The sequence below is a fragment of the Rhinatrema bivittatum genome, chromosome 3 (genome assembly GCF_901001135.1).
Source record: "Rhinatrema bivittatum chromosome 3, aRhiBiv1.1, whole genome shotgun sequence".
Lineage (NCBI taxonomy): Eukaryota > Metazoa > Chordata > Amphibia > Gymnophiona > Rhinatrematidae > Rhinatrema > Rhinatrema bivittatum.
This window is the reverse complement of record NC_042617.1, coordinates 345484438-345498400: the sequence shown is the minus strand read 5'-3', so window position 1 is coordinate 345498400 and position 13963 is coordinate 345484438. Positions and strand designations below refer to the sequence as shown.

At 42.8% G+C, this 13963-nt stretch overlaps 1 protein-coding gene across 2 annotated transcripts in view; it reads left to right on the top strand.

The window, feature by feature from the left end:
* The window catches only part of KLHL32 (kelch like family member 32), a 502881-nt gene that overhangs the window by 446025 nt on the left and 42893 nt on the right, over positions 1 to 13963 (top strand). For both annotated transcript variants that reach the window (XM_029595391.1, XM_029595390.1), the window contains one exon: positions 3868 to 4060. In XM_029595391.1, coding sequence (XP_029451251.1) covers positions 3868 to 4060 — 193 coding nt within the window. The remainder of the gene's footprint in view (positions 1 to 3867; positions 4061 to 13963) is intronic.

The following is a 13963-nucleotide window of genomic DNA, read 5'->3' as shown; positions in this document are numbered from 1 at the left end:
AAAAGCACAGTATCTTGATGCATGAATCAAACCAGGGACTCCTTGCATGGCAACACACAGTTTTGCCATTGAGTCATTAGATCCATCCTGTACTATGTTTATGCAGAGGAAAACGTGACAAACATGATAATGAAAGTAATTTTTTTTTTCAGTTTCCCATTTTAACTTGGGCTGAGCTGAAGACAGCAGCTTGAAAGAGTATATCATTTTGTTCACCAGAAATGTCCCGATTTCTTTTTTCATATATGTATTATATAATATACTGTGGGGTAGATATTCGAAGCTGGCCATGTAAGTTACTTAGCCAGTCAGAACTAATCCAGCTAAGTTACAATGTATATTCAGCGGCATGGCAAAGCCACTGAATATATGCATGTATATACTGAATATCGGTAGTTAGCCGTATGTTATACAGCTAACTCGCTCCACCCCATTCCACCCAGTACACACCTACGTTTTGTGTGTGTAACTTTTAGCCATATAAGAGACTTATACTGCTAAGTGGTGGCCACTGAACTTAGGAGCATATTTAGTGGCCGCTACTTAGCCGCATAAGTACCGCTTATCTGGCTAAATAGCGCTGAATGCGCTTTTAATATTTTTCCCTATGTGTAGTCTGCTTAAACTGATTTAGATTATTACTCAAGGGGTTATCTTTTTATTCTGTCATTTCAGTACAATTATTATGGGAGTCAACACACAAATACTACTACGCAACCACTTGTTTCAATAACTTAAAAATAAGCAAGCTGTCTGCCCAGCAAAATATCTAATAAGGAAAAAGTCCTTTTTTATTTTTAGAACGAAAGATGAAAATGCTGAGTGTTACCCATCACTCTCACCTGCACTCTGGAAAAGATAATAATGAAATACTTGCTTACATTATCAGAATGCAAGGAAGTTACAATGTAGCACTGACTGGTCGTAGCTGATACCTGATCAGACCCTGTAGAAGCTCTAGTCATGCACCTTTCCTGTGTTTACAGAAAGCTGGAAGACCCAGTCCGGTGCCTTTTCTGATATCCTTCTAGACCTCTGGCAGCTGTAGTTTTGGATATTTACTGGCATGTCTTTGTCCTCCAAGCAGCCTTGGTCATACATATTTCTTGGTGTGCTTTTGTATTTTGGGCAGTACTAATCATGTCCATGTCCTGGTTTGTCTTTGTAATCTACCTTGGGCAGTACTTGTCATGTCTGTTTCCAGGTATGTCTCAGTGTACCATCACAGGCAGCAGAAATTGTGTCCTTTTTCTGGAATATCTTTGTACAATCAGTGTTACTCGTATCCTTTTCCTAGTATATCTCTCTACTTCAAGTAGTCCTAAACATGCCAATTTCCAGCGCAGTGCTTGTACTTTACACAGTTTAATCTATACCCTTAGAGCCAGATTTTCTAACTTGCGCGCATGCGTAGATTTGTGAGCGCAACCCAGCGCGCACAAATCTATGCCCGAATTTATAACATAAATGCACAGCCGCGTGCATGTTATAAAATCCTGGGTTGGCGGGTGCAAAGGGGTGCACACTTGTGCACCTTGCGCACCTTGCTCGCGCCGAGCCCTAGGGGATCCCCGATGGCTTTTCCCGTTCCCTCCAACCCCCACTTCCCCTCCCTTTCCCTACCTAACCTGCCCCCCAGCCCTATCTAAAAACCCCCCTTACCTTTGTAAAATAAGTTGCACCTGCCTCCGGCCAGGTGTAGGTTGCGCGCACCGGCCTAGAGGGCCTTCGGAGCACTCTGGCCACGCCCCGCCCCGCTCTGGGTCGCCCACGCCCTGCCCCTTTTCCCGAGCCCTGGGACATACGCGCGACCTGGGGCTTGCGCGCGTCCCCGAGCCTATGCAAAATAGGCTCGGCGCGCGCAGGTGCGGGTTTTCGGGGTTGCGTGCGTAATATACGCACGTAACCCTTTGAAAATCCGCCCCTTAAGGTTTGTCAAACGTTTTTGTAGTCAGTATAGACCTGATTTTAAAAAGCTTTTTTTTTTTTTTAAAAACGCACTTTACCTGTGTAAGTGAGTTTTTGAAAATTGCTACACAATATGCCATTGAATTGTCCATAGGATTTACTCGTGTAAGTGCACTTTACTCAAGTTAATGACTTTTGAAAATTGCTATGATAGTTACATTTACCCCCATGTGTGCATTTGGATTTGCTTGTAATAACCTGCAAATATGTCCAGATTTAGGGACCAGTGTACTGAACTGAGTTAGCATTGGCCCTTAATGTGTGCTTTACAATCATACTAATGTCTGAGGTTAATGAGAAGCATTACTCCATGGTGAGACCGCACCTTGAATACTGTGTACAATTCTGGTCGCCGATCTCAAAAAAGATATAATTGTGATGGAGAAGGTACAGAGAAGGGCTACCAAAATGATAAGGGGAATGGAACAGTTCCCCTATGAGGAAAGACTAAAGAGGTTAGGACTTTTCAGCATGGAGAAGAGACGGCTGAGGGGGGGATATGATAGAGGTGTTTAAAATCATGAGAGGTCTAGAACAGGTAGATGTGAATTGGTTATTTACTCTTTCGGATAGTAGAAAGACTAGGGGGCACTCCATGAAGTTAGCATGGGGCACATTTAAAACTAATCGGAGAAAGTTCTTTTTTACTCAATGCACAATTAAACTCTGGAATTTGTTGCCAGAGGATGTGGTTAGTGCAGTTAGTATAGCTGTGTTTAAAAAAGGATTGGATAAGTTCTTGGAGGAGAAGTCCATTACCTGCTATTAAGTTCACTTAGAGAATAGCCACTGCCATTAGCAATGGTAACATGGAATAGACTTAGTTTTTGGGTACTTGCCAGGTTCTTATGGCCTGGATTGGCCACTGTTGGAAACAGGATGCTGGGCTTGATGGACCCTTGGTCTGACCCAGTATGGCATTTTCTTATGTTCTTATATAAAGTACACATGTAAATGTGGACAGTGTGTGATTTTGCATCTGTGTTACATTTTGTATATTTTAATGCATGTAATTTTGTGATATACTAGTAGGTAATGAGCTATTTTGCATAGTTTTGAATTTCATTAGTATAGATTTTGCATTACATTAATGTAAGCTAACACATGTTAACCGAGCGATAGATAAAGCAGCACTACAGTACCAATGATATGCTTTAGTACATAGATACCTAATGTCCCCATTTACTTGTAAGTTGAGGCATGCATGTTTTATAGTACGTGAGGGTTGATCCATTTGCCTGTAGGTATCAGTGAAAGGGTTAAACATGAATGCCAATGAACTACTCACCTTTCCTTTGTTAATCTTCATGCATTTTATATTTTTATATTTCTTCATTTTATATTTTTCTTTTATTTAAACTTTATTCCAATTCTTTACCTTTTCTTTTCGCTTGTTAATAATTTTAATTAGAAATGTTCTTTGTATTAGACTATGGAAATTTATTTCCTGCTATTCTGTTTAATGTAAACCGGTATGATTTACATCGGATGTAAGAATGTTGGTATATAAAAATTAAAAATAAATAAATAAATGATAGTGATACTTATGAGGATGCATGCATTATGGCCATATATCCGAATATACAAATAACATTTTCTGGAGTAAGGCTATGATTATTCTACCATTCTTTCATTTTCTTTTTTTGAAAGCAAACTAAAATACAAGAACTATGTACAGGCTAATAGTTCTGTGCTCTACTTTTTTCTGTCTCTTGGGTGCAGTGGTGAACCTGGAGTCACCTAATCCCCAATGCAGTTCTTAAGGCAAACAAAGAAACCTGAATTCTGTGTATTATTCTCATTGAGAAAATTGGCAAGTGGTGATTGTGAATTTAGTTGGTGCTCTTTACCTTAAAGTATTGCTGATTTCTCCCTGATTCTTCCTTTTGTGTGCCCTAGAATAAATGGATAAGTCGCAGCCCTATGCTGCAGCGGAGAGTGTACCATGCCATGGCGGCTGTCCAAAGAAAGCTTTATGTTTTAGGTGGGAATGACCTGGACTACAATAATGATCGGATTCTGGTACGGCACATAGACTCTTACGATATCGACATGGATCAGTGGACGCGGTGCACTTTCAACCTGCTGACAGGCAAGTCTCTGGCTCTCTGTAAAACGTACACTGAAAGTAAAGCTGCTGCATGGAGAAGCAGATGAATTAAATAAAACATGCTTTAGCTATGCTAGGAAGACAGTTGTGGGTCAGTTCCACTGCTGGAGATGCACTGACCTGATACTGTATCTCACTGTGATGCCCATTTAAAGAATTTTCACATTTGGAAGATGACAAAGTTGAGAACTTAACTTCTTTATCTTCCTTCCAATCTGAAGATATCTTCCTGTGGAAACTACTGCTTTTCTTGTAACTGCTCATAATATGTGAGGTTTGATATGCTCCAGCATAGTTTACTGGTATAGTCCTGTGCTGTAGTAGAATTTGATTTAAATCAGAGTTGGGTTCTTTAGTATGGGCCCCGTATGCTAAATTTTACGGTATCAGATATTGACATGACTCAAGGGGATCATCTTTAATGCTGTCATTTCTGAGCATTCTGGAAAATGTTTTTGTTTCATTGTAAGCAAAGTATTGTGGTTTCCATGTTAGTCCACTTGAATATGTAGAAATAAGGATCAACAAAGAAGCTGTAGGTGAGACCTTTTTATTGGATTAACTGTGACAAGTTTTCGAGAGCTATGCTTCCTTCCTCAGGTAAGTGATGAAACAGCACAGTGACGCTGGCTTTAAATAACGCAAAGCCAGCTAGGCAAGAGGTGGTCTACAAAAGCCATTCTTCAGAAAACTGTGTCTAAAGGTGCATGTCTACAACCGTGCCTAGCTGCCTTTGTACTGTTTAAACTAGGGCTTCCCAAACCTGTTCTGGGGACCCCACAGCCAGTCACGGTTTCAGGATATCCACAGATTCTCAGTCTATGCAAATGTAACATGTACATATTCATTGATTCAATGATATCCTGAGCAGCCGGCTGGCTGTGGGGTTCCTGGAACAGGATTGGGAAGGCCTGATTTAAACAATGCTGACCGGATGATGAGAGCAGAGCTCTCGACATCAAGTCATGGGAGTACTGAGTTAGTGAAAACAAAAATGTACAAAATTCTTTAAAACACTGTACAACGAATCATGTGAACCACAGAAAAGACGTTGTAGCAAACGTTTGACTAATTAGGTATCAATACTTAGACTGTAATATTCACTTTGGTGTAACAAATTTATAGATTAGGGACCTTCATAACATCCACGGTGCTGCAAGTTAATACTTGTCTTTTGCACCTTTGTGGTTCATATTTAATCATTGGTCCATTAGTCCATTGAAGAGACACAAAGTTATATGCATTTTGAGACTTTCGTCTTATATTTTTCAATTTTTAGTTAATGTAAAATTGGCGGGAGTACTTCCCTGTTTTGCACTCAGTTCTTGCCGGAGTCAGGGGTCCGACGCGCGAGTTTCGCGTTCCGCTGCTTCAGGGATGGTTCTGGCTGACTTGTGTTGCCTGGCGCACTATGCCACAGTGCTGCTGCGGGTACAAGCTGCACTTTAAAGATTCACAGGGGTCCCGTTATTTATGTTCAATTTTTCTGATAGCTCATCAGGCAGTGATGATGAGCATCAGTCGGGGGACTACACATGCTCAGCACAATACAGAGGAGAAAACACGAGAGGCAGAAGGAGAGGCAACAGGAACTATCAGAATACAGAGTGGAGCCGTCCCAGGATAAGATCCCAATATGCGACCAACAATTACTCCACTCAAGGAGGACAGAAGGATTGGACATAGAGTCTGCAGTTATCAACATATCGGGCAGTCCTTTAACAGAATTAGAACACAGAATTCTGAACAAAGGACTTAATTATGTCCCATCACAAAAGAATGACCCATTTCAATTTAGATGTGACTTCACTAAATTCATTAGACAGTTACAATGTAAAATATATCTTTCCCAAAGCCCTTTTGAGTCTCCAACTAATACATCACTGGTCAAATTAAAATCCAAGTGGAACCCTCCTCCACCAGGTGACCCTGCCATTAATACTTTTCAGAAACTAGTCCTGCGTGATGTTGAACAACTAGAGACTACCAAAAGGCACATGTAATTATAATTTGACTAAAGAAGTATCGCAGGCTTTACATCAATTACTGCATAGAGATGACATCATTATTAAGCCTGCTGATAAAGGTGGAGCAGTTGTGGTCATGAGTAAGACTTTATATGTACATGAAGTTTACCGTCAATTGGTTAATGACACCTTCTATCAACTACTGAGTGAAGATCCCACCAAGGAGATTGCAAGAGAAGTAAAAGAAGTGGTAGAAAGAGGTTTTGATTTGGGATATTTGACAAGCTCCGAACAAAAATTTTTGATTCAATCAAATCCACAGATACCCGTGTTGTATATTCTACCTAAGATACATAAGGCATTAACTAACCCTCCGGGGAGACCCATTGTATCGGCTAACGAATCCATTTTAGAACCTATTTCCATATTTTTGGATAAGATTCTACAGCCACATATTCCCACAGCGGCATCTTACATTAAGGACAGTACAAGTATTCTGAAGTTTTTGGATACCGTACAATTAAATGAAGATTGCCTTCTGGTCACCTTAGCTATTGAATCTCTGTATACAGTCATCCCGAAAGACCAGGCCTTGTTGGCTGTCACCAAAACCTTGGAAACTTGTTTGCATCTGAAAAGGATTCCGATCAGTTACATCATTGAATTATTGGAATTGGCATTAAGCAAGAATTATTTCATGTTCGAAGATAAATTTTATCTCCAAGTTCGAGGTACAGCGATGGGCGCAGCGATGGCCCCAGATGTGGCAAACATTTTTGTAGCCGGCTTTGAGACACAATGGGGCGGATTTTCAGAGCCCTGCTCGCGTAAATCCGCCCAAAACCGGGCGGATTTACGCGAGCAGGGCCCTGCGCGCCGGGAAGCCTATTTTACATAGGCCTCCCGGCGCACACAGAGCCCCGGGACTCGCGTAAGTCCCGGGGTTCTCCGAGGGGGGCGTGTCGGGGGGCGGGCCCAGTCGTCGCGGCGTTTCGGGGGCGTGTCGGCAGCGTTTTGGGGGCGGGTACGGGGCGTGGCTATGGCCCGGGGCGGTCCGGGGGCGTGGCCGCGCCCTCCGTACCCGCCCCCAGGTCGCGGCCCGGCGCGCAGGAGGCCCGCTGGCGCGCGGGGATTTACGCCTCCCAGAGGGAGGCGTAAATCCCCCGACAAAGGTAAGGGGGGGTTTAGACAGGGCCGGGCGGGTGGGTTAGGTAGGGGAAGGGAGGGGAAGGTGAGGGGAGGGCAAAGGAAAGTTCCCTCCGAGGCCGCTCCGATTTCGGAGCGGCCTTGGAGGGAACGGGGGTAGGCTGCGCGGCTCGGCGCGCGCTGGCTATACGTAATTGATAGCCTTGCGCGCGCCGATCCAGGATTTTAGCAGATACGCGCGGCTCCGCGCGTATCTACTAAAATCCAGCGTACTTTTGTTTGCGCCTGGAGCGCAAACAAAAGTAGGCTATTCGCGCGCCTTTTAAAATCCGCCCCAATATATTCATGGATGTCAGTGGTCTACATACTTGAAATGTTGGAAAAGATATATTGATGATATCTTTGTCATCTGGGAAGGCTCTATAGCAAGTTTACAATAATTTCACACTTGGCTAAACTCTTTGGATTCCTGTTTGAAATTTACAATGAATTTTCATTCACATCAAATTTCATACCTGGACATTTTGATTTCTAAAAATGGTTCAGTTATTAACACAAGCATCTTTCAGAAACCTCATGATTGTAATAACCTGTTACACTTTGACAGTTTTCATCCTGTCACTTTCAAAACCAACTTACCTGTGGGCCAATTTCTACGCTTAAGGAGACTATACTCTGACCGCAATGAGTTTAAAGTTCAAGCTAAACACATGGCCACTCGTTTTTTGCAGCGAGGATATCCATTACAATGTGTAAAATCAGCATATCGAAGAGCCCTGTATTCCAACAGAGATTATTTTTATCAAAAACAACACCTGCACAGGATTCGAACCCGCAGACTGTGGGTTTTGAGACACACATCGATGTCAGCTCCAATTAGTAGAGCCATGAGGAGTATTGGGCAATCCTCCAATGAATTCACCCTCTATTCAATCAATCGCTAAGAATCGCATATTCATGAGGTAAGAACATTAGAGATCACATAGTCCGCGCCAGCTGCTATAACCCTGTTGATAAGCCTGAATTGATGAAACCATGCACTAAATGCATGTACTGCCCTCTAAAAGCCACACAGAATACCATCACTACAGCCTCAGGCAAAGTGTTTACATTACCAAATTTTACTTGTCATTCTACTTTTGTGATATATGCGATTTTTTGCCCATGTCCGCTTACATATGCGGGCATGACCAAACGACAAATTAAAACTCACTTAACTGAGAACAAGTGTTGTTTAAACACAGATAGACTCGAAGGAACCCTTAATTGCCCACTTCAAGGAATATAATCATGAGTTCAAAGATATCAAGTGGACAATCCTGGAAATAGTCAAATCACATTGGAGGGGCGGTGACAGAATTTTACAGCTTCGGCAGTGTGAACAAAAGTGAATTTTTCTATTACAGTGACCCCAGGTGGACTAAATAAGGAAATCGAGTGGCATCACTTTATGTGATTTCATGGTAAAATCATGGTCAATTCATTAAATCAGGTGAGATCAGGAAATCTATCTATAAAGTAAGCTATTTCAGCTGTATCTCTCGCTGATATGCCGAAACCGAATGAGAAGGCAAGTCCGGTAAGTTCTGGCGTTTTTTTTCCCACTGAGAGCGATGTGTCCATTCATAAAAAAATTTGATGTTTGAGTTCAGTGTTTAAGTTTTTTAAGATGTTTTACCTTCAAAGTGTTTCATTTTCGAAAAATAATTAACGGGACCCCTGTGAATCTTTTTTTTTTTTTATTATTATTTATTTATTCATTTTCAAATCATTACAAACATCCAAAATAGTTGTAACATGAAATTATTACATCTCAGTACAAACCATTCTTCTGCTATATTCTTTTAAGAAGCAACAAGGACCCATAGAATTTCTTCAGAGCAAATAAATCAGGTAATTTCTAAATTTAACAAGGAATTTTTCAATTTCTCTTTATATTATACCTCAATCTAATTGGATGTTACCTACCTCAATCTTACATTTATCTAAAAAAGCTCTTAAGTGTGTAGGTTCAAAATAGACATAATTATTGTCCTTATACTTAAATGTACACTTACATGGATATTTGATAACTATCTGGATTCCCAAAGCCTTAGCTTCTGGTAACATCTCTACAAATTTTTTCCTTCTAGTTTGAGTATCCTTTGTGAGATCGGGATAGATCCATATCTTTTGACCGAAGAATGTTTTATCACGGTTTTGTAAAAAAGTTTTAAAAATCATGTCTCTATCCCTTTCATTCACAAAGGACACTAATAATGTGCCTCTAAATTCGATTTGCTCCTCAGAGGGTGTTTCCAAAAAAGCAGTCAAATCTGTTTCCAAATTTACTTCTAATAATCTAGGTTCATTTCTAATTCCTATATTAGGTAGAAAATAGATTTTTGAGATATCTAGCATTTTGTCCTGTGTTATTAATAAGACATTCATCAAATATTTTTTGAATTGTTCTTTAGGCGAAATTAATTTCGCATTTGGGAAGTTTAATATCCTCAAGTTTAGATACCTCATCTTATTTTCAATCTTTTCATAATTTCTTTTCATTTGATCATCTGATTTGATCAAATTGATTTGAACATCTTTCATAGACGTTAATTGTGCAGAAATCTCATTGATCTTAATTTCATGTGTATTTACCACAGGTTCAATTACATTCATTTTACATTGAGACACATTTATAGATTTAGTTAACGATGTTATTGAATTTTCTAGAGTCATTAAAGCTTTCCAAATCGAATCCAGGGTGATCACTTCTGGCTGTACTATTTTCTGAATATTGAGGTTTAGTAACATCTCTCCTTCCTGGGATACCTCTGAAATCTTTGAGATTTCCGTAACCAGGTTTTCATCACCTTGCTCAGATGTTAGATTTACCCCTGCCAGTCCACCTTCCATTTCCTCCTCTGAGATAATGGGTTTACAGACTAATAGCTGATTCCCATAATCTAATTTTGAAAGGGGTCCCGGGGTTGGACGCAAGGGAACTTGAGGTGCTCCGGGGCTTAAAGAAGTCTGAATGTCCAGGAGGGTTAGGTTTTGCTCTAAACCTTTACCCTCATCGGACTTAGCTCCCGGTGTTGAAATTGCAACCGGTGTGAAGAAACCTTCTATTGCTTGCTGCGTAAGGCTAGGTTGCACAGGTACAGAGGAGTCCGTGCGCAAACGCCCCTTACGTTTTGTATGTGGCATTATAGGGTAGACAATATATAAAATGTTCCTACCACACCAAATTCCTTCCGACAGTTTCCTTGGTCCTCTGGGAGGCCCGGAGAGTCCAGCACCAAACAGAATTGAAGTATTATTTATATTCCGTCTCCAGCCGTCGAACGTAAGTCGGAAATAAGTCGCGCGCCCCTTTGACGTCGCGCCGGCGGACGCTGCGCGCCGCAGCAGCGTCAATTTTATAGCGGTAAAGGTGCAGGTAAATGACGTCAGCTGGATGGAGGAGGGTAACGCAGGGCCGGGAACCTCACCCCGCTTCAGCAGGTCTTTGCTCCTCTCCTTCCTCCTGCTCCTCTCCTTCCTCCTGTGAATCTTTAAAGTGCAGCTTGTACCTGCGCAGCACTGTGGCATAGTGCGCCGGGCAACACAAGTCAGCCAGAACCATCCCTGAAGCAGCGGACCGCGAAACACGCGCGTCGGACCCCTGACTCCGGCAAGAACTGAGTGCAAAACAGGGAAGTACTCCTGCCAATTTTACATTAACTAAAAATTGAAAAATATAAGACGAAAGTCTCAAAACGCATATAACTTTGTGTCTCTTCAATGGACTAATGGACCAATAATTAAATATGATCCACAAAGGTGCAAAAGACAAGTATTAACTTGCAGCACCGTGGATGTTATGAAGGTCCCTAATCTATAAATTTGTTACACCAAAGTGAATATTACAGTCTAAGTACTGAGTTAGTCCAATAAAAAGATCTCACCTGAACCTTGTTTGCTGACCTTTATTTTTGTATGTTCCATGTGCTAGCCCTGACCCCTTAGCTTCCAGTGCCAGAATCTGCGAGCTTGTGCTGGCAGCAGAAAAATATTTTGCTGTGAAGGAGTGTTACTCTCTGCGCTTTTTACATTTTTTAATTTGTTCACAGCTGGTTCAACTTGAAGTGTTGTTCCTTACAAAGCAGACCAAGAAACTGTTTAAAAAGTGTTCTTGCTGGTTTTTCTTTTATTTTTAGCTAGCAAGAAAAAAACCAATCACCAGTATGTTTGTCTGTGTAATCTAATGTCTACATTGCCATTTGCTGAAATATAGCAGGTACCCACAAGAAAGCAAAGGCATCCATAGTGGCACTATTAATTGCCATCATGGCTACCTACATAAGTACTTCCACATGTTTTGTCTGCTTGTCCTGCTGTTTTTGTTAACACTGAAAGGGAATATTGCTATTCAGCTGACACAAAATATATCTAGTAATGAAAAGTACTATCCTCAATCCCCTCTTACTTAGAAAAAAATTCATTATAGTTTAGCTTTTCTGAAAGGCTGATATGAAGAAAGGGGGGCAACCAAACCATTAAAATGTATTTCCTGGGAAGCAGCTACAGTAGTGTTTAAAATAGGTCACAGATCAAAGACAAGAAATAGGTTAGGCCGAGTTCTCTCCTAACCCAATATTAAACGTGGACATATGGGGGCAGATTTTCAAAGGGGTACGTGTGTAAGATATGCGTGTACCCCCCACCCACCGAAAACCTGCCCCAAGCTCCCCCTGCGTGCGCCGAGCCTATGTTGAATAGGGTCGGCAGCACGCGCAAGTCCCGGGGCTTTGCCAAGGGGGCGTGTCGGGGGCGGCGCGACGTTCTGAGTTCGGGGGGGGCGTGTCGGGGGCGTGGTGCCGGCCCGGGGCGTTCCGGGGGCATGGCCGAGGCCTCCGGACCAGCCCCCAGGTCGGGTGATGGTGCGCCAGCAGCCCACCGGCGCGCAAGTTACACCTGCCTCGGGCAGGCGTAACTTTTCAAACAAAGGTGGGGGGGTTAGATAGGGCTGGGGGGTAGGTTAGGTAGGGGAAGGGAGGGGAAGATACGGGGAGGGTGGAAGGAAAGAACCCTCTGAGGCCGTTTCGATTTCGGAGCGGCCTCGGAGGGAACGGAGGCAGGCTGCATGGCTCGGTGCGCGCAGGCTGCTGATTTTGTACAGCCTTGCACGTGCCAACCCCAGAATTTAAAAGATATGCGCGGCTACACGAATATCTATAAAATCCGGTGTACTCTTGTTTGCGCCGGTCGCGCGAACAAAAGTACGCGTGAGCGTACTTTTTTAAAATCTTCCCCTCGGTGAGGAGTGGAATTCTTTTCTCCGGAGGCAAGTGATAATACTGGATCCTCTCTCATGCCCTGGACATTTGCTCAGGTGCTTTCACCTTTTCAGTGTTACACAAGAAAAAACAAATAGCAAACATTTGGCATGTATCGTATTGTGTTCGTTCAGCCTTTCACCTATAAAATTTTTGGTTTTCCAACATGGGGTTAATTAACATTTGGGGTATCTTAACACGGCAAGTGAGCACAGTTATACTTAAGGAAAGCCAAGCTTGTTGCTGGCTAAGTCTAAACCCCTGCTAGACCATATTCAGAGCTGGGTAGGAGATATGTCGAAAGTGAACGAAAGATCTGATCCTGTCTCATGAAGAGCAAGAGGATAAAACAACAAGAGTGAAAAGCAGTATAATCTCCAAGCACAAAAGAAACTTCTGCTCAGGGAAGGAGATGAAAACTTAGGGGTCGATTTTTAAAGAAGTGCGCTCAGGGTATATTTGTGCGCGCTACCCGTCGCGCACAAATGTACACCCGATTTTATAACATGCGCGTGCTACCGCTCACATGTTATAAAATCCAGGGTCAGCGCGCGCAAAGGGGTGCATACTTGTGCACCTTGTGCGTGCCGAGCCCTAAGGGAGCCCCGATGGCTTTCCTCGTTCCCTCCAAGGCCGCTCCGAAATCAAAGCAGCCTCGGAGGGAACTTTTCTTTTGCTCCCCCCACCTTCCCCTCCCTTCCCCTATCTAACCCGCCCCCCAGCCTTACCTAAATCCCCCCCCCCCCCCCGCTACCTTATTTCAAGTTTTTATGCCTGCCTCTGGCAGGCATATCTTGCGCGCGCCAGCCAGCTGCTGGTGCTCCATCCCCCAGCACAGCCACTGTGCTGGAGACCTCGGTTCCGCCCCCAGACCTGCACCACGCCCCCGCCCCTTTTTCAAAGCCCCGGGACATATGCGCGTCCCGGGGCTTGTGCGCGCTGCCGAGCCTAGGCAAAATAGGCTCAGCGCACGCAGGAGGGTTTTTAAAGGGTAACGCGCGTATATTACGCACGTAACCCTTTGAAATCTACCCCTTAATCCCTAACCCAAAAATATAAAATTAAACCTATTTTCCTCTGATTCAGGACAGATTTAAGACTTGGCCAAAAATTGTAAATCCACCTCCAGCATCTAAATGAAAATAACTGTAGCTACAATGAGGTCAATAATCAGTGGATTTGTCCAAGTAAGATTTGCAACTTCCCAGACAGACCCCCAAGATATGAATTTCCTGCCCTTGTCACAGCAACATTTTACCCAGGTAAGTCATTCCCTGGCTAAAATGTAGCTGAATGCAAAGAGGCAGGGTAAGGTCGTTCCAGGGAAATTACTAAACTTTATCCAGCTACTATTGCTATTCAACACAAACTCAGCTGGGTAAGACTGGCTGGAAAATCACTAGAGTAACATTACTCTGGTAACACTTACCTAGGTATGCTCTGCTGAATACTCAGGAAAAGTTATTAGTTAA